Raw genomic sequence first — 22,657 nt, forward strand, 5'->3', positions numbered from 1 at the left:
AGACGTTTATTTCATCGGCACGTGGTTGAGGTTTTCTAAGTCTCGTGAAATAAACTTGTCAGTATTCAACACTAACCTTGCATTATCTGTATACTTATATACATATATTCTTATATGGAATATATTTGCTAACGCATTAAATGATTTCTTCAGTCATAGGAAGAATGTAGTATTTCATTTTAGGGGCACACACGACACGGTTAAAGTAATATCATAGATGCATGCATGGGTGTGGAAGTGGGTTAACTGTATTATTCAACAACAAATACAAAAGAGCCATGAAACATCTTTTTAACTGCATAAGTGGATATTCCCGCGTGTCGAAAAGATAGCGAATTTAAATTGCCAGACATTCTGCGAGCGAAAAGTAAGTGAATCGCCGGCGTAAAAGTAGTACTGGATGTGAAAATTGAAATGTTTTAATAATTACTGGTAACGTACAAGTTGATTACATCGGTGGTCGCCATGTCCTTATTTTCATGACCGTTAGATCTTTAGATCTACTGATAATAATTAATTACATGTATATTCCTATGTGTTCGTGATGTCAAATATGTAGCATGTTTAAGAATAATGAGCTGTTTTCTACGTAAAATGTACATTATGGCAAAACTGTTTGCTTTTTGTTTGCCAAAAATTGCTGTCACTAAACCATTTGTTGTTAATATTGAGCTATCAAAACCCCCCTCCCCATCAATTTTTTAATTAACGATTCCTTCTCTCCGATAACATTGAGCTCTGGCGGTAATCCAATTGTTTGATATCAATTATGTGTGAACAATTATTTACTTTCTGAGATTTCTCTATTCATTAATACCAGTCGTCAGTTCTTGCATTTTTTTTTCTGTTCCGCGGGTTCGCTTCTTTGATTGTTTATGTGATTGTTTGTTTTTTGTGTATGTATGTAATCCTATCAATCAGATAGGTATTCGTTACTTAATAGTATTACTGTGAGCATACTGAATCATATGTTATATGTTACATGCCCAACATTTGTTCAATACAAAAAAGTATTACTTTTTTCTTTCTTTTTTTACATACAGATGTAAAACAGACGTTGTCTGATTGTTTAATTTGCTGCCTTATGGAAACTATGTAATATATGCAAAATATGTGTGTTATGTCTTACTATTATTATTAACATAATAATACACATTTTATGCGCAAGATAATCAAATTCCAATCTAGTATATTTCCGTAAATGTTGATAACTAGAAAGCCACCCTGCCACATACATAGTTTGTATAAATGCTATTTTCTTTTTCCTCAAACTACTTGCATGCATTACGTTAGATTGAATGTATATTACTTATAACTGTATGATCACTTCCAATTCACATGATCTGTTGATGTATGTATAATTACAAGGTTAAGACTGACGATGTACTTTGTACAAGTCGTAATAAACTTCTGTTCTGTTCTGTATTGTCGACGCCATTTTAACATTGCATTCTTTAGTTTAATATATACTATAAACAACGTCGCGCCGTATTGAGCATACATTGGCCTAAAAAAATCAGTTTACCACAATGATTTATGGTTTAAAAGTTTCAATATGAGTTATAATGACAACCCTCTGTCCATTTACGTACAGACATGTATACGATAGTCAAGTCTTGCATAAAGGTTTGTAACATTTTCCGATATCTTTGGTATATCCGTTGGTTTAAGAAAAGGAAAAACAACATTTCGATCGTGATCGCATACTTTTTGGAGGACAATGAATTGTAAATTAAGCATGATACAAAAGGCGACTTCAGTCTTAACTCGGTTGATTTATCATTAGTCCTTTAAATCGTGAGCCGATGACATGAAAACTTAGTTTAGGAGGTACAAACAAGTCATAATGTATATGTTCCTTATTGTGGAAAACGGGTTTGAGAAGTAAATACCGAGCAAACAAAAGCTTCTGTCTTTAAAAAATATCGAACTAATTGGCCTTACAACAATATAGAATTACGATTGTTGATAATTTATATTATATCAGAAGAAGTATATAATTACACAGGTTTTTTTTCCAGCTTAAAAAGCAGCATGTGATCGGAGAGGCATTTCAGTCACACAACCTTTCGTTATAATATTTTAATACATACTAAGAAGGCACTACATGTATCGGGTTGCATTTTGTTTTTGTATCTGCGAGATTAAATTACTCGTGTGCGCTTTGGGTTAAATGCGAATCAAATGACATCAAACGAGTACACATGAAATTTTGCAAATCATTATAAGGTTATCAACCATGAATTAGTAACGCGGGAGTATATTCAGAGTTTGGACGATATCCTAGTTATTTTCAACATATAATTAAAGTTGTATATTTTATATTTACAAAAATTGTATTAGACAGCATATATACATTTCTCAATTTATATGAGAGAATATACAACTTATGTTCCATTTTTTACATTCATATGACTAAATATTTATTGCAAAAAAACTTGCAAACCAACGATTCAAATGTGTTTTTTTTATTTAATTCTACTTCACTTATTCGTTGTTTTTTACGTGTTCTATATACTTTTGGGGTTTATTTGTGTATGTCATTCTTAACCCGTAAAATGGCTATCTTTATAATGTATCGCCTTAATCAAGCCTCTTCAACAGCGACACAATTATTCGTATTATCAAAGGAGAAGTAGATCCGACCAATTAACCACTTCAAGAACTTAGTCATGATTTGACAAGTTTAAAAAGTGAAAATGTAAAAGTCATCTTCAGTTCAATAAAAAAAACACGTTTCATTAAATAGAACTTGAACACCTGATTAAATTATTTTGATACGGTTTGTGGCATTGAACGTATACCCTTTTTTAGAAACAATGAAGGAAACTATGGCTGAAGAGTTTCAATTAATGATTTTACTGTACAATTAGTAAATAGATTAATTAAGAACGAACGATATTCAATTTCATCGACACGACTCTATCATACGGATAATACGTAAATTAAACACATTACAAACTGCCATTTGTTTGAAATCACAAGGATAGTCATATTGTACTGGAAGACCGCAGAATTATAAAAATGGAACATAAGTCGACTGGATTGCATATTTGTTGACTTGAGCTGTTAGCAGAATAACACAAACATTATCTTCATACCAATACAGATCAGCAATCGTACATAAACCTAGATATTTGCCTGCTTTTATACCATGCTGTTTATTGTCTGTTACTTTAAAAGTATTATGTACCCAACAAACACTGTCTAAATAACCATAAGCATTGCTAGTGCACAAAGTACTATCCTACACGAAAAACCTGATAGTCAGATAATCGACATATTGATTTAAACACTTACAGTGTACAGTGTCGTTACAATGTTTAACTGTACTTCGTACCATTCTCCAAAGAACAAACAATCTTATTCTCCTTTGAATTCATTCTCTGTCCAGTTAATTGTTTATTTTCCCCGCATTAGGGACGCGTAACGCACTGTACACAGAGCACGTTGCAACGCACGTTGAGGACATATCGCTATAGACGCACATTGAACAGTACGATATTGAATGTAGCTCGAGGTAGAGGATATTGATTGACTTAATAACACAAATTTGAAAAAGAAATACTGAGTAACGATTGTTCACCTGAAACCACTCTCAAATCGGACAAAACTACAGAAACATATTGAGTAACAAGCGTTTACCTGAAACGGCACGGATTTGGATATCATATGTGACATTGTATTTAAATTTTCTTTTCGATAGAACGGAGGAAAATATTTTGTCGTAAATTGAATGTGGCTTTTGCCGTGAATTTATTAAAGAAGCAAAATAAAGATTTTGCGACAGCTATTGTTTCCCGAAAGGCATGTTTAAGTTGCTTTCAGTTGATAGCTTAAATATTTCCTTAACGATATTTTCTAATTACATGTATAAATATGCTAAGCGTATTCATGTAATACATATCATTTGAACAAAATAATAGTTTGATTGCCAATTCATTTAACGCCATTTTAATTACTTTTCCAACTAGCCTTCCGCATTTTGATTTCGACAAAGGTCGATTTTGAAATACAAATTATGTTTAATTTCTACTATAAGACTAAACGACAAAGGAAATTAAACATCGTATAAACCATGTATATTGCATAAAACGAGTTTGTTGTTACTAATTATTTTAGTAATAAAGCGCATTATCGTTAACCGTCGATGGAAGTCATGTATTATTCCTCTTTTTCGATATCGATCCAAAAACGAAGATATCATTTTATACATAATCCAACAAATAAGTTTCACACACAATCTTCAGACAACAGGGTTAGTCGGTCGAAGATTTTGCGTCAAGTTTTCACTATACCCAAACTATTGTACACCCTAGTTACGATGGTCAATGACAAACATAGCAGTTAAAAGTATTGTCACAATTATATTTAATTGTTCGACCGGAACTATTTTTAAATATCTATGCTCTCCCAACTGTGACCCCCCATGTTTCCAATGGCGATTTCTCTGCATTGGATGTTTAAAAAAACATACGGATAAGCTTCCCTTGAAAACACATGTAATAACATATTGATCCACCCAACGGGGTATCACATTTTCCGGAATGACAAAAATAATCATTTGTAAGCTGCGCCACTTGTGAAAATATAATTCTTTATGATCACTCGTTAATTAAAATCGATATTCCACCAAATCCAACAAATATTCTCTATATAATATACTCCCATGTTTGGACTTAAGGAAAAACAAACACGTATGACTCAACACATAACCAGTGTTTACCTTAATAGTGCTTTCAATCATTTACGCTTTACTATAGAGGTACAGAACCAAAATTATTTATAAATCCATTTCTTCTATTGCTTTATCATAACAATAAGGACCGTTTTTTAAATGTCCCATTTCAATTTCAAAAGAACCGGATTGAAATTTACAGAAATTGACAGAAACCCTTAATAGCTTGTCAGTGTGTTTCATGAAAAATGTTCTCAATATACTAGTATCCAAAACGAAAAAATACTTAACATAGTCGATTCGACGAACAATTAGACGTATTTTACTTTTTGAAATACTTATGTGAAATAACGCAAAACGCAAAGGAGGTCACGACAAAATCAACTACGCCGTGGAACAGTGATTAAATACGGCATTTGAAACTCCAGTGCGAACAATCGTAGATTTGCCGATGCTCTATATGATAATTACTCTATAAGAAATACTTCTGCTCTAAAATTCAAACAAGTACTGTCCGATTTCAACAATTAAGCCTAGAATATACTTTTCAGGAAAAATAATAATATAGGCATTTAATGAGTTCGTTTTTAAAACGGGTTTTTAGCACTACCAGTATAAAAAAGTAAGAGCTATTCATTCCACGACCGAACATAATAGGCTTTCATCGATAGATGAGAACAAAACGGACTACATATCGGCTATTTTACATGGCGATAGTTGTTTGTGTTTCAAACAACGGATAGGTGAACTTTGTATGTAATATATGTAAACGTGTTGTTTATTTATCTGGGCATTATGACCTTTAGAATTCTAGTTAGAATGACTGGTTGGAAGCGCATTTGATAGCGATTACTTTGCTGATGTCTCAACAACTGATAACACATACGTTGTACACGCATGCTTTATATTTTATAAAGTTTCTTCCGCAGATCAAACACAACAAATTACCCTATCTACCATAAGTTTCTTGTATATTTAAAACATTACCTTTTATTTTACATCAAACGAAGACCTTATGAGCTTTTGGACTTGTTCGTGAAAATAAGTTGTCTGCGAGATCTTTAATGATTTGATACAATACATATCATGTGTCTCCCGGGAGAGATTTTTTAGAAAAAACTGTTGTACTTAGAAGACAGTAATCTTTAAATAAACAATTTATTGTTGTGTTTAACATTTTTGTGACAACTGTTTGGGGACCTAAGAATTTTTGTATACGTACAGCATCATAGTATAATGTTGTAGTTTTTTTAACAAAAGGAAGTAATCAACAGAGCGTCAGAAATGCGAATTTTATAATTACGACAGCGTTAGGAGCGTAGACAAAAGAATTGCACTCATCAAATATTTTTGCATTTGACTTTGCCCTTTTAAGTTACAATTAATATATATGACAATTGTCTACCGCTCTTTACCTGTCATTGTATTGATTTGTTATCAATATGGATTTAAATTACATTGTTCATATTGTCTTTGCAGGCTGATAAATGAACTATTGTCAACCAGGAGATATATGTCGACACAATTGCGTGTATGTGGATTTAAAACGAAGAACAGAAACGTGATCTTTTTATGAGTGAACAAAGGTCAAATGAATGAATCCGTAACATATGACTGTCATTAAGTCAGTTGTTTCCTAAAAATTTAAATTTTAACGCAGATAGACCCCATAACGCATAAAAGATGATGGCTTAATAACTATTGTATATTGCGGTTGATTTTCTAAAAATATGAACTTGATTACCGTTTTAATATTTTTTAACTGAAAGTATATACCACACATGTTATGAAAGACTCAAAACGCACGCATGATGTATGGGTGGTACCATAAGTGAAAAAATGAACTATGAACGTTTCAACTTGATTGAAAGTATAAAGAAACACAAATGGATTAACCGATCAATACTGTTGTTTTGATTGCAATGTACTACGCCTTGCTTACATTTTAATCCAATGCATGTCAACATCATCAATCTTAAAGGTTTTATGATTGAACTTTTATCAATTCACCTCGTATTCCATATTGACGTATTTTGATGTTTCTCTCTCATCCCTCGAGATTGTCGGTCTAGGACCACGTGTCAATACAACATGCGCAAAGGCCTTGAATGATGTGATCATACTTCAACGTAATAATATGTGAAGTTGTTATGTTATTCAATCTGATTTAAGGATCAGTATTTTATAGACGTTAGAGCAAGTTTGCAAAAAGACAAGTTTATTTATGAAACCTTATTCAATGCTTATTAAGATCATTGCATACTTGTTTAATCGATGTAAATGTTTATTTTATTGCTAATTTTAAGTGAATTTTTGTGCAAACGTTACATTTATTTGAAAAGTGAAGTGTCTTAAAACAATAAAGTTTAAGCTTTTATTTTAAATATGTGTATATGAATACTTTTTTCCAACGAAAAATAAAAAACAACAATACAAGTGTTTTAAATGTGTAAACCTTTTGTTTGGTCTTTTTTCTTACTTAATATGACAGGACTGAATGAGGTAAACGTGTTAATATATCTAGTAACGGTCTGTAAATTGTCTTAATCAGTTATATTACACATGCGCGTCACTTTTATTAAAAAGAAAGGGTCGCATCAACTTAAACGGTCAAAAGTTATTAAAGATTATATATTTAATAATATACAGGTCAGACACAATAATCGCGATAGGGTTCGCGTTTTGTTCACGATTAAATGGTTCTCACTTTTCTAGGCACGCAGACTCGAATGATATTAATACAGCCCGTAAGACTGTCAATGGGTTTGGCTGCTGTTGCTATGATGTGGGGTTACAAATAAGACTTTCAATGAGATCGACTGCTATTGCTATGATGTGGGATTACAAATAAGACTGTCAATGAGATCGACTGCTATTGCTATGATGTGGGGGAACAAATAGGACTGCTAATGAGATCGACTGCCATTGCTATGATGTGGGGGAACGAATAACGAAGATTCGTCGCGTCTGTTTACGATGTGGTATTATATTATGCGATGTTATATGATTATCTCCATTAACAATCTAAACAGTGTATCGTGTTTATCGTATACATTTGATGAATGATAACAACTCACCGATTTACACGATTGATAAAGTTGCCTGTCAGACCTTGTAAAGATTTGCAGCTGATCAAAATACTTTCACGATTAAGGTTCATGTAGAGGCTTTATTTTGAAAAATGTGGGACCCAAAGCATTGAACTCAAATTTGACTAAAGGAAGAGTGCCACATTGAAAATGTATACATATATGCTTTAAAGGATGTTTTCCTTCAAACTGCTACCAATCTTGTACATCAACGTATCATACCATCCACAAAATCAATCAAAATAAAAAGCGATTTTAACACTAAAATATACATTACTTTCAAAAATCTGAATCATGTTTATTTAACGTATTTCGGTGGAAAAGTATAGCACTAGTGAATAATATCGACATTGACGAGGGCAAGTTACGCTTAAATAGTAAAAAAAGTTTACATATTCAAAAATTATCAAAACTCAAATAACTGTTGATACACGTGTGATTATTATAGATTTTTGTTTTATCCCATTTTCAACGCGACATTGACGGTATAACACCTTACGAAATATACTAGCCTGTATTTAACCTTGTGGGATATTCCTGTCGCGTGCACGGACTACTTTTTACTTTACCAATGAATGATTTTTTATCAGGAATAAAGTCGAAAAAACTTTAGCTTCAAAATTATACGACCTTCAACCTTTAAATCTAGTCATATGACAATTTTTCGCCATCCGTATAATGAATCAGCTGATACTTATTACGTCATTTTCCCCCATTTTTTTTGACGATTAATTATTAACGCAACTTATTTCACATGTACACATATGTACTGTATCGAAATATTTGAATTGTCAATTTATCACATTTTCCTTATTTCGTGTATTGTGCATTGTTTATAATCCATGCATATACTTTTGACATTTAAAAATGTACAACAAGCCATACAAATATCGCACAATTCATGAATAATCTGCAATAGCTTCACGTTAGGCATAGAGCTGCGTAACGTATAAGATGGTATAAGATGGTAAAAATAGCACCACACTGGAATTCGGAACGTGCCATTTTGTACACGGGTATTATCCACTCATTTGTCTGTTGTGTAATGGAATGTTTTCCATTCTTTGTGTATTTTTATATTAAATTATTTGCTTGTACAATAAGGGCATTTACTTTCTTTCGTGACTCTAGAAAGTTAATTATGTAGGAGTTCGAGACACATTACCGGTCCAAATATAGTGAACCCTCTGGCTCGGAAATGACCTAATACAACTCGAAATACACACACATCTATCGATCCACAGTACATCAAAACATAGCTCTCATAGAAGAACCAATCTTACTTAAATAAGGCAAACGGCATGAAAAGGGTCCGGTTTTGAAGTTTATTACATATAAATACAGAAGGTTATTGAACAAATGCCCTTCAATATTCAAGTTTGAAACAATACAATATAAATATATAATATTATTGTTTTCATAATATTTGTATTCAAACATGTGTTATCGCTTATTGCAATGCTGCTTTAAAGCCAGCCTGGTTTCCGGAGATGCCTCGGATAAAAGTAATGAATCAGGCAAGTAATAAGTTGTGCTTTGTTATGATTTTGACAATTTTTACATGTCCGTTTATATGTCGAGATACTAATGACATTGTCCACACTATTTATGTTGTTGCTTATATTAAAAAAACACCCATACGCAATGCATAATCATAAAGCGAATATATATATTGCGCCTTAGAACAAAAGATTCCTTTTAAAATTTCTGCTTAGATTTGTTTCTTATTTTGCATGTATTAAAAAGATCAAAATTAATTCTAAGCGCGCGTTATATTATTATTGTATGGTACTTAAAACTGTTCTGTATTTTAATTGCAATGGTCTTAAAATATGATTAAAATTGTGGTTTGCCAATAGTTTAATTAAGAATGCCATCCCAGTAGTTCAGTTTTTTTAATAATAGCAAATTATAATACGCTTAAACAGTAACACAACTGATCTAATAGAAATTAAATTGCAAATTAAAACAATCAAACGTTGAATTCTCCAGAAAGCCTTTACACTTGTTATGTATTTTACTGATTTTTATTTCCATCTACGTTGACAATTGTTTTTGACATTCCGCAAGTGTAGTCATTCTTTGGTTTGTCAATTATTGTTATTTCTCGCTGTTAGGCAAACATATTAAATAGATAAACTACATTTGTTTATATTATTTTTTTGCGCGAAATGTATGTCAATATTAAAAAAATGCACATGCGATTGTAGGTATACGGAAGAACATTAAACTTTTCATGATGCCTAGCATTATTATTCAATTCCATGTTGACATTTTCACGCAATATAAATGCATCGTTATCCTGTGTATTGGGTACATTTATACTCAAGACGTAAACTTTCCATCAGTTGTCAAGATATTGGCATAGCTCATTCTGAGTTGTTTGATTTGTAATAAATGTATGCAAGAAGAAATATTCACGTTTGCGCTTCCCAGAAACTGTTTATTTCTTCGGATACAACAACTTTATTGTGCGTTTAAGGTCCGAACATGCACTGTGTGCTATGTATCATGTTTTACTGTTTATTAAATGTATTCTTTCAGTATTAAACATTAATGTGTTTAAGACAAAAAAATCTATTGAAAGCAATACTAACTAAGTCAACAACAGTTTTGCGCATGTATGCGACAAATCAAGACAAACATTCCTTACCTTAAATAGCATTTATTACTTCATTAGAAATTCGTGAGTTGTTCCGGCTCTTCGATGCCAACAATGACCGCTCCATCTCCAGTCAGGAGCTCGGCAAGGCCATGAGGTTCCTGGGTATGACTCCCACAGAACAACAGGTCACCGATGCCATGAGAACACTGGATGTTGATCGGTAGTATATTACATTTAAAAAAGGTATATTACATGAAAATTAATATATGAGAGAGGTATTTGAAAAAACATGTTTATTTCTCGCACATAAACGACTAATCTTGAAAAGGTTTTCCGTGTTATAGACAATCATTAAATATAATGCATGTTGAATTCTAGTATAAGCTGTGTAAAAGTGTTGTGTAATGTTGTTTGAATTGCATAGTTTTGTAGAAAAAGAAATAATTGATTATTCGATTTATATAAACAACCTTGGCTTTTCAAAATAGGTTTTCTCTTGAAATTATATTTTGGAATTCTAATTGAGCTTTTAATGTCCGTGTAATGAACACTTTGAGGCAGTGGAATAATAGAGTTCCGGTAGTTTCACGCCTTCATGCAGAAAGAAATGGATAAAGTCAGTAAGTTACAATAGAGCAGACACTTTAATTATATGCCTTAATCGACCTTTACATTGCCGCTGTTAAGTGGGACCATAAAGCTTATTGTATCTTAAATAAAAATATACCCAACGCATGAATACCCTATGCTTCTAAGGAAAGAAAACAGTCAATTTCAAAATTGCCAGTAACGAGCAAATAAAATTAACATTTTCTCACTTAAAACCGCGTAAGTTGATCTTTTAAATATATTGATTTATAATAAAATATCAATACTAGTATGACGTTCGGTAACATAGACGTTCTACGGTTTCTTTATAGTACATTTGGTAATATTTTAGGTGACAGTTCATTCGCAAACAACGGCGAAACTGTCCGATCAGCATTTCGAACATTTGACAGAGATGGTAATGGCTACATTGATCAGAAAGAATTGAGGTAAATTTGAGAACCTTTTTGAGACAGTAGTGTGATTAAATGTACTTTTGAAGAAGCGTTATTGAAAATGCTGACAATTACACTAGACGATGGTTTGTCAGAGGAATTAGGCGCGATAAATTAATCAACATAGTAGTCAAGTTGAAGTATACATAATACACAACATTTTAGAGACTATACATTTTCAATTGCCCAACATATCAAAGGCTCAAATTTCTTTTCGTAGAGATCACTTACTTATTGAGGCCATTCTCTTAAGACATATGACGGGCAATGCCATCATACTTATCTAAATTGGGTCACCAGTTTTACACTTGGTGCCCACAAAAAGTCATACAATGTCTCATTCTTTATTGTCTGTAATAATGTTTAATAGACCTAGACGGCGATGCAATAATAAGCTATTAAGATGAGATAACAATGAAAAATCACGATGCATTACTGGTTGATGTTCCTTTTCTTGCCACAAACTGCTGAACTTACAAAAACGTTTATAGACATGATGTATTATTGGCTTATATTCCTTTTCTTGTCACAAACTGCTGAACTTAAAAAAAAACAGTTTATAGAAATGATGCATTATTGGTTGATGTTCATTTTATTGCCATAAACTGCTGAACTTAAAAATAAGTTTACAGAAATGGTGCATTATTGGTTGATTTTCTTTTTATTGCCACAAACTGCTGAACTTTAAAATAATGTAATTGAAATTCTTTTTTTTGTCCTTAAATATTAGACAACCCGACGATAACAAATACTCGTTCATCAAAAGTAATTTTATCTCTTTTAAATGACCGCTGCAGAGCAGGATTAATTTTACTCTTATACATTTTATCATGATACTTTGGTTTAATCAGACGCTCTTTACATTGAAGTCACCAAACTAGGGAACTAATGTTCTCTCTTTTTGTTGCTATTGTCAACAGAGTAGCGATAAAAAATCTTGGAGAGACTCTAACGGACAAGGAACTAGACGATATGATGAGACAGGCGGATATAGACGGAGATGGCAAAATACACTACGAAGATTCTTCTTATTAGGCATAAACCTTCGGATTTTATAAACAGAAATACTGTTATGGGGTTAATAATTCAATTCAGCCAATGACATTCTAACGTGTTTTTTAAATGTATATTTCAAACTGATTGGCCGGCATGAATTCGCCCATTTTCTACAATTCGCTCGATTGTATCGGGTCATAATACAACCGTTGGGGTGCCATTTTATCGCGTTTTCATTTTCAGAGTATTGTTCTATTACAATCTTCATGTCAGAAACTTCTGACAACCTTTTGTTAATATTTCACAGACAGGTGTTCATTATATATTCCCTATCAAAACTTCTTTTATATAAGTATTTTGAAAAAAATTAATAGCCGGGCTTTTATAGCATAAGAGGACTACTGAACTTCAGCTGACCTTACGCATCGGTATTAAAGTCACATATGTAGGCTATAGCTGCATACTTTCTTTCTATTCTTTTTAAAGATTAAGTAAATCATTTTATCCTACAGCTAAATGATTTTATAGAACAAATACGACTCATAAAGAAAAGATAAGGTTTTCTCCGCGGTTATTTAGATCAGGTTTCTTCCACACTTATTTTAAGAACATTACGTAATGACTAGTTTTTTTGGCCTTTCACTCCTGATTGCGTCATTCAGGTCATCGGGTACGCAGTCGTTTAACGTGTTTACGAGTGTGTGTGTTTACGATGGATTATTATAATATTATGAATGTGAAAAACACAGTGTTTGGATATAAAACTGGAATGAAACTGGTTAGACTGTATTTTCGATTTAGTTAAAATGTCGAATGTACTCGAATAACGCGATGTTTTGTTGAACAATTGATGGATTAAATTTAAGAAAAGTGTCAGTAAATTGTTCTTTAACTTTTCGAAGGAAATCAATATCGAATTAAAATGGTAATTTCTTTGATGGTTTAGTCGTTCCTTTGTCAGTCGATCAAAGAATGTCTATCCACAAAGAATTGCCTGCTTACATACAGTGCTTTAAAATGGAAAAGATCGATGGCGATGAAGAAATTTGTCTAGAATTTAAACTCGTCATGGAAGCAAATTAAACATTACGAAAATAAACATGGACGTGGTTATTATACAACTTCGGTGAGTAGAACAATACTTTTATGTAAGTAAGTATAAAGTGTGTAAAAAGAAGAGTTGTTTGAAGACTAAAATTAACAATATCGGCGGGAATAAATGCTGAATCATGCTTCACGTAGCCACGGTATGTGTCTACACATTTTGTAAATTTCAAAATGGCGGGAGCCATGTTTGTTTTTTGGTTTTTACAGTGGTGAAACAAGAATTGTAGTTTGAACACAACCGTGTGTGTTCTACTTGAGTGTGTTACATTTGGAACGCTGATTAAATTTGAATCGAGGCGTATAGCGATATTTTGTCTCGTTACTTTTCTTTTGCGTGGAATTCTTAAGGACTATTTCGATTTCCGTAAACAGGAAAGATCACAATAAATATTACTACGCAATGTAAGATTCAGTTAATTTAATGTGTTTTTGCTTTTATTTTAGGAATAAATTAAATAAAACAATATTGTATGATAAATAGAATACTATGTTAGTGTGATTGTGTACTTAAATTTATCCCACTCGTGTCAGAAAGGCTTACAAGGCTCGGCAAGCCTCGCCATGTAAATCTTTCTTCACTCGTGGGATACATTTAAGTACACAATCACACTAACATAGTATTCTCTATAAAATAAGTGATTAGTACTTTAAAATTGCCCCCCCCCCCCTGTCTCCAAAATTACACATTCTATGTATTAATGTTAGATTTCATAAAAGTAAATTATTGATCTGCTAATGATTCTTTTCATTTCTCTTTTTCCAGAACTTGTGAAGATTTGGTGTGAGGCAACGTAAATGGTAATTTTCAGTGTGCAATATATCATTCGAGACTGTTTGATAAACATTTTCGTTTTATTTCATTGCAAAATGTGCATGCTATATTTTGATATTTACACACATTACACAATGCTAATTCAAAAAACTATTTAATACTCAGAAATGAATATGTAAATACAAATATGTTATGTATACACAATAAACATTGTCAAACCAATTTGTTTATTATTGTGTTGCCAATTATCAAGCTAAATTTCAATGAATGTCTGCAGACCGCATCATGTAATATATTTATCTCATTCACAGTGTATTCAACAAATTGTAAAATTCGTCCACCATAAAATTACATTTAATCCAGTTACTGACTGAAGTTTGTCTCTCCGGACTTATATTGATACGATTGATACGAATTAATCGATGTAACCTGCAAGAAATTACCAGCCTGGTTTTGTAGCTTTTTGAAATTATGATCTTAGTACATGTACTTTCTCTACTAGTACACAAGTTTATTTAAATACAATTCAGCGATGACATGGTAGCTTTGAAACAAGGAGCAAAAATGAACGAATTTTTCAGAAAACGATTTTCTCATATGACATACCAAATAAAAAAGTTGTGGGGCTGAAGCTTTCGGAGAACATGTTGACTCATAATTTGTTATGAAAGTCGATATAGAATAAGTAATCCTTCCTCGGGCGTGGTCAATTGTTTTTCCAGGGACTTCGACAAACTCAATAAGATAACACTATGCAATATTAAATGCTTACTATTATTGGGCGTTTGAAAAAGAGAAAAGTATTTTGTTCTGTTTTTCTATAAAGTATGTATACGTCCTTTGATCATTTTGATAGGCAAACAGTATAGACTTCAAAGACAGAATTGGAACAAGCTTTTGAACATAATATTGAACCTCTCTTAAAGTCACTATCACGCTCACCAATATATACGGCTACTGTATTATGATATATAAAAACATTCGACAACAAGTAGTACCATACGATGGTTAATTACAATAGGAAGACCCTAAAAACAAGTAACATTGATGTAAAAACGTTATATTACAAGCATTCGGCAAGTTTTAAGCATCTAAATATCTAAATATCGTTCCACGATGTAATCTACTTTCGCTTTCGAGTCAGGATCGGATTCATTCGGGTTGCGTTCATTTGCATAATTTATACAAGCCATTCTCGCATTCGCTAAGTTCCAGCTACCCAGAATTCATTTGGATTTCACAGAATGATTATTCATGAGAGCTACGTCATGCTTCCGACGCTTACCGTATCCAATCTCGTGTTCGCCCGTAAATGTTCGGATATTTCACGGGAGATATATATGGAATTATTTGTGGCCACTAAAAAATAAAAACGAGCATTTTGTATCTAGTTAAATCAATTCTACCAGACAACATCTAACGTTGAAATTTTGCATTTTGCTAAATGGAACATTTATTTTTTTATGAGATAGGTTTATTTAACGAAATATTCGATATTTTTGAGCGTGATTGTTACTTTCATAAGGATCAATATTCAAAATCTGTTTAGCCCTTCTTGCTGATCAAGTTTAAATAAACTGGATACCGGAATGGTTGGACATCAACAACTTTAAAGACGAATTCGCATACATCATTTATTTGCATGTTATATACACAGTGGTTGAGGAGGAGATTCAATTGACGACGGATGCCACACAACAAACGACGACACACGCCGGGGAGCCATCAAACTGTCATAACAAGGACGACAAGGACAACGATAATGCTCATTCATAACAGTGACAATTAATGGTTTAAAAAAATATATTTCAATGTTATAAGTGTCCCATTACAAAAGAATAATGTTCTAATATATGCATATATTTCTGCACAATAAATTTAATTGAAAATATAATGCAGCGTCAATTATAAATATTAACTAAATTGTAAGCCATAAAGGCGCATGTCTCATAAAGATTTATCTTTGGAGGACATCTGCCTTTCAGAGTAAGGCAACTGTATTTCAGTTGCCAAGAATCGTTGCATTGTGGCTGGGGCAACTAAAACTCATTGCCAATCATATGTCTAAGCTTAAATAATTGTCACAGAAAACTAGCTGTAAATGCCAGACAGCTGTATCTAAGTCCCTTAAAAGTAATTTGCAGGTATCAGACGACTTAATCGCGTTGAAACCAACTTAAGTTGCAAACGGACAGGGAACAACGTACCGGTAGTCATGGACAACTGAGTCACCTGGGGTTCACATTTTTTTAAACATGCTGATGCTATTTTTATTACATGTTCCCATAACAAAAAAAATCAAATACATATTATACATAAATATTGATCGAAACAGAGAAATCTGCTTATGCAGAAACATGTGGCAATACGGAAAGTCTTGTTCATGGACACACTGTAAAAAAATATGTAAATACAATACATTTAATGTGAAGTTGAAGCTATTAAACTTGAACATATTGAGATAACTAATGCTTAATGTTATTGATAAACGTATGTTTAATGAGACAATGTTCGTGAATATTCTGGATGAAACCAGTACTTGGTACTGTTTGGTGGAGATGGGGGGGGGGGAATTGTAAATGCATGATAATTATGATTTTTCCCGGAATCCTCCGCACAAAGATGACAAGTAACTCATTATACTCCAGCCACACCAGATAAAAGCTAACTTTATTAATAAGTTGCACATTTAAATACCAACAACCTTTTAAAATCTTAATTAAAACTTGAAAACAAACTATTACTAATGTATTCAAAATAAAGTGCCTTAAAAACGCGATGCAAATTAATGGAACAAACAATTATATACATGTATTCTGCACATTTAGTACTTTTATAAAATATAACCGTATATGATTTGAAAAAAAGCTTTTTATGTCGATGTTGTATCACTTATAATACTAAAGTTTTATTATGGGTTGGCTTTCATCATATAATATCTTAGCTTAAAGAAAAATCGGAGCGGTTTCATTAACGTAAAAGCATTAATAATTTTGTGTATATAATAATCTACACAATGTCTAACAACATGTGTTGTCTATAATTTGTAAATCAAGCAAAACAAGACAAACGAGTTGATATATTTTATAATTTGAATTTAATTAACGTAAAAACTTTTGCATACACTTGACATTCAATTTGCAATTTGTTTGTCTTTTAATTGATCGTGAGAGTCTGTACACTAGGTGGATTAAATATTTTAGCGCCTATTGACATGGAACAAAGAGGTTGAACCATCTGTAGCCTCGCACAATATTTATTAGTTTTATGGCACGGAATAGTTATTCTAGAATTGTTTCTTTTTATGATATAAATTCATCGGCGGTTAATAAAACAATAACGAAAAAGTATACATTTCCCAATTTTGTAGTCGTCTTTCGCCTTGCCATCGATGTTGTAAACAATGCAAACTATACGTGTAACAATCATATTTTTATATTTCAAATCCAAGGTGAAAACAAAGAATTATAACGTAAATAAGTAGGTTTGGTAGGAAACAATTTGCTTTGAAAAGAACAAATCGATACGCTTAAAGCTCAGTAATCCAGATTGAACGAATCTGCATTCTATCTATCCCATACATAAACACGCTTTCATATTTTGTATTGAACTGCTTTATATCTCGTTTGATTCCATGTTCTATATTTTAAAAGATAAAGACATTTTACTCAACTGAACTTTGTATAAATGAATGTACATCTTATGATCAAAGTACGCAATCCAATGGACCTTTTTTCATCTCAATTACTGAAAAAACTACATTTGTTTTGGCATTATTGTTTCGCACTTTGTTCTAGATTTTCCTGATCGTTGGCTTCGGATAAGTTTCACTACATTGACGTCCAAGAATGAAACCAGATATATTGTGTTAGACCATGTTTGATTCAGATTTTTAAAAAATCATATTTTTCAAGAAAAATATAATAACAAAGTTTCTTTTAGAAAAAATGTCCCTGAAGTGGTTATCATGCGATTTAAAAAAATTAACGCATATTTTTTCGGAATCAAACTTGGTAAAATATTGTTAAGATAAAACATGTCTGACTTAGTTTTGTTTATATTGAATAATAAATGCAGATCCTACAGGGGTAGCATGTTTATTCTTCAATTTGACCTGGCTTTTATTTTCGACACATCACCCAGATTAATATTTTGAATTAACGGTTCATCCTCTTTCATCTATGTCAATAGACGCTTTTATAATCACGCGTGTATATACTCTTATGATCCTGTGACACTTCGATTATTATATACACACGTGCTACTTATTCCTTTTGTGAAAAGATAACTTGAATTTGAAACTCAAACCTTACCGTTTCTTCTTTAAGCTTTATTATAAAAAATACGATCCAACAAAAATACGATCATATGATATAGAAGGTTCATTATCAACAGTCAAACACTTTTTAAAATCTTTGTGCGGTATTATTTCAAAAAAGTACTAAATGTTCAGAATATTTTAACTTACAGCTCCATTAACTTTGCATCAAGTTGCAATAACACTTGTTTGAATACATTGTCAATAGTTTGTTCCAAATTGTTTCATTCAAAATTTAAACGTTCCTTTTTTATTTTGTTAATGTGAAACTTTTTTGTTAAGATGATTATATCTGGTGGCTGTAATATAATGAATGATTGGTCAGTCATATTGTGCGTAGGTGTATCGGGTTAAAAGCCTCCTCACACATAGACGAATCCATATGACGAAGCCTGGCGAAAAGGGTAAATTTATGAATTCTAGCGAATTATAGCCGAAATTGTTTGAAAATATGTTGCATTGTGTAATATTATAACGAAAGGTGAACGAAGAGGAACTATTTGGTGCGAATGATTTACGATGTGTGACGAACAGTTACTGCAATTCGCTAGAAAGCGTTAGGTCGCGCAAATAATATTCGTTCTTTCGGTTAGCGATTAGTAGCTATTAAGAGCTTGAAGATACGAATGTAAGCGCAACATTGCGCATACTTTCGCATACCGCCGAATATTTCCGAAACGGTGTTTCTGCATCAGGGAAGTACTAGACACTTTGTTTGTGAGATTATTTGGATGTTCACTGTATTTGTTTCTGTTATATTATTGTACATGCACGCATGTCGATTACGCCTGAAGATATTCTCATAATGTACTCAGGGAAGTACCTTAGACACTTTGTAAGTGACATTATGTCACTGGATGTTCACCGTATTTGTTTCTTTAATATCATTGTATATGAACGCATGTCGATTACGCCTGAGATGTTTTCATTATGTACTCAGTAAAGTAAATACTTTGTCAGTGAGATTACGTAGATGTTCGAGGTATTTTTTTTATCGTATGTATGCATGTTGATTATGCATGAAGTCTTTATTATTAAAGATTTTGTGCAAATTTCGTGTCTTACTATTACTATTACTTCCCTCTATAAGGCCAATACAAAAACAACACTATTCTTTATTAATTTATTCCACTAATATGTCAAACTTTATTTAAATCTCTAATGTGGCACCATCCTGTCTTGCCACGGCACACATCCCGCTGGAGGGTTGACCCAGTGCTTCAGAGTGTTTCTCACAATATAGCCTTTTTGGTTGCTGTGTTGTGTCCCCTGATATTGACATTCCTGGTATCCTCCAAGTTACGACCTCTTATACATTCCCCAGGAACCAGATCGCCTCTTCTATCATCTTGGTCAACCAGTGCATTCTGCATGGTGTGGTACCTGATCCTCATCAAGTTGTGGAGAATGCAGCATGTCTTTACAATCAGCCTTACTGTGGATGGGCTGTGGTTCATTTTTGTGAGAAGTATCTGAAATTACAGATGACCAGTATTGCTATGTGTTAAAAGTTAACGTGAGCATTTCTTTTATAAATGAAATTGTGTAAAAAAGGGGTAATGCAGTAAATTTCTGCTATAAAGACCACTTCGAAGATAAAAAACAGTATGCGGTTTTTTGACAATTCGCATGTCCCAAATGGTTACTTTATGAAGGAAAATGATCCGATATTAAGACCACCTCGCTATTGAGACCACTATTTTGCCTGATCTTAATAGCAGGCCTTTAATGTACCTAGAATCGGTTGGCCAAAATCCCAGATGCATTTTCTGATACTCTCATAGCCCTGGATAACCGGTAGTTCAGGATTCTTTCGTCTCCTGTCAGGACTCTATGTCCATAGGGTGTCTGCATGTTCTTGCTAAGGTTGAAAGCGTCAGCTCCAACCAAGAAATATAGCATGTCGACGGTATCATTTGGAAAGGGCTGTGGGTCTGGAAAATCCAATTGAACCATCCTGCACCATCTCAAGGAATTCTGATTTATTATAAATCTTGGCATCTCCACTTGAACCGTATCAATGAAAATACAAAAGGATACGAAATTGTCAGTACACAACTGTACATTGAAAACAGCACTAAATGTATATATTTATGCAATTAAAAAATAATGCGGTTACATTTTTGTAGACTAATACTCACCACCCAGATCACACCATACAAACGTTTAGTCGACAATGGTCAGTAAGATGATGCTGAAGACTCCCTTATAATTATAATATAAGGAACCAGAGCTGGCAGGCTTTCTGATAGCTATGTGCTTTCCATCAATAGCACCAACGCAATTTGGAAAATTCCAATGCTTGAGGAAACCATCAGCCAGTTGTCTCCATTTTTCAAGTGTGGAGGGGGCTGTCATAACCTCATCAACATATTCTTCACATATAGCATGGCACACGTCTCTGACCACTACAAAGAGGGTATTCTCAGCGACCCGCCAGAAATACTGCATGTCTGAGTACTTGACACCAGAAACCAGGTGACGTAGTGTGGCAGCTAACTTTAGCCCTGGATTCAAGGGCTCCCTGTACCGAGTGTGTTGCTTCATGAGGCGATGACGAACCCTTCCCAAAATTTCATCGTACATTTCAGTAGGCACGCGGAGGAATGTCTTAAATGTTCCAGGATCTTCTCTTCTGAGCTCAACCAAGAGCTGATCTTAGATGCTAAATAGGCGCCGTCTCCATCGGGATGCATCCATTGTCTTCTCCAGATATTACGTGCTCTGGCTCCTCTTGTCTACCTTAGTCGGCCTCTGAGAAACCGGTGTATGTTTAGTTGTTGCTGGACTACTTCTTGATTAGCCATAGCAGCAACATACTGCAGTTTTAGGCTTTGTATATATTCCATTTGACGAAGATATAATGATACCTTCAACATTATATATATAATATAGGCATATGTCTGCATAAACTACCAAAATAATTAGGAGCGCTATTATTCGGATGGATTCGCATAGATTCGCTTATCGTAGTTACCCTTCGGATTGATTCGTATACGTATGTATACCGTTCGTTTTCTGAACGTTAACTTATCGTTATAAATCGCTTAAATCCGTCGGATTCAATTCGCTACAATACGCAAATCCTCGCTATAGTTCGCAAAAGTTCGCAAGCTATCGCAAAGGTTTGTTTTCGGATCGTCCTCTTTCGCTTGATATGCAAATCAAGAAATCACGATATGCAAATTATATGAGAGCTGCGACCTCTAACGCCACTTGACGAACGCTATGCGAAGACTTTCTGATCGGCTAACGTGTTGAAACGAATTTTAACGAACAATAGACGAAACTTTAATTCGCCGACAATTGTTCAACATGTTTAAAATTTTCCGACGAACAAAACTTATCGCGACGGACGCAAAAGCTCACAAACGCATCCATACGAACACCACCAACGATGTGCAACGTACATATACTAATGAGAACGAATTGTGCTGAAGTCTTATTAGCCAGTACACGCAAGTTGACGTCGCGAGACTTTCGCCTATGTGTGAGGAGGCCTTTAACTCCAATTATTTAGCATTTATATCATCCAACATCACAACACACAAAGAAAACAAGCCCTTTTTCTTAAAGTATAACGCCTAGTTATAGTTGGCATGGTGTATTGGTCTTCTTCTTAGGTTGATTAAGTCAAGCCTCAGGGGAAACAATCGACCATTCCCAAATAAGGGTTAATTATTCTACATCGACTTACATTAAACATTTCAACTTTAAACATGTTCGTCGAAAGCTTAAGTTCCATAGCTTTGTGATACCGTTGTTCTCTACAATGTTTGTGCGAATGTTGCTCCTAATTTTTAAAGCCGCCGTGCCATCGCTGAATTCATGTTAAGACTTGCGCAGCAAAAGTTCTAGAAGCATCTTTTCAAAAACGGCATAAACCAGTGTAATACTTTTTGACAGGTTACATCGTTAAGCAATTTGCTTTTTGCCAATCACATCCTACGGGTTTAATTATAAACGCCAGGTGGGGGATGTGTGAAAATTTCTATTAAGTCTTTAACAGCATAACACATTTATAAATTGTCACTCAAACTACAAGGCTC

General features: G+C 33.3%; 1 protein-coding gene across 1 annotated transcript; it reads left to right on the top strand.

The window, feature by feature from the left end:
- The first annotated feature begins 9,275 nt into the window (after positions 1–9,275).
- Positions 9,276–12,450, top strand: LOC127857295 (uncharacterized). The gene is made up of 3 exons (XM_052393705.1): positions 9,276–9,288; positions 10,448–10,592; positions 12,336–12,450. The coding sequence occupies exons 1-3, from the start codon at positions 9,276–9,278 to the stop codon at positions 12,448–12,450; spliced, it is 273 nt and encodes a 90-aa protein (XP_052249665.1).
- Positions 12,451–22,657: the final 10,207 nt, after the last annotated feature.

The sequence above is a fragment of the Dreissena polymorpha genome, chromosome 14 (genome assembly GCF_020536995.1).
Source record: "Dreissena polymorpha isolate Duluth1 chromosome 14, UMN_Dpol_1.0, whole genome shotgun sequence".
NCBI classification, from domain to species: Eukaryota; Metazoa; Mollusca; class Bivalvia; order Myida; family Dreissenidae; genus Dreissena; species Dreissena polymorpha.

What these genes read in the sequence shown, in the direction of transcription:
- LOC127857295 (XM_052393705.1), top strand. An exon ending in AGAACACTGGATGTTGATCG is followed by an intron (nt 10,593 to 12,335) that starts GTAGTATATTAC and finishes TATTGTCAACAG; the next exon opens with AGTAGCGATAAAAAATCTTG.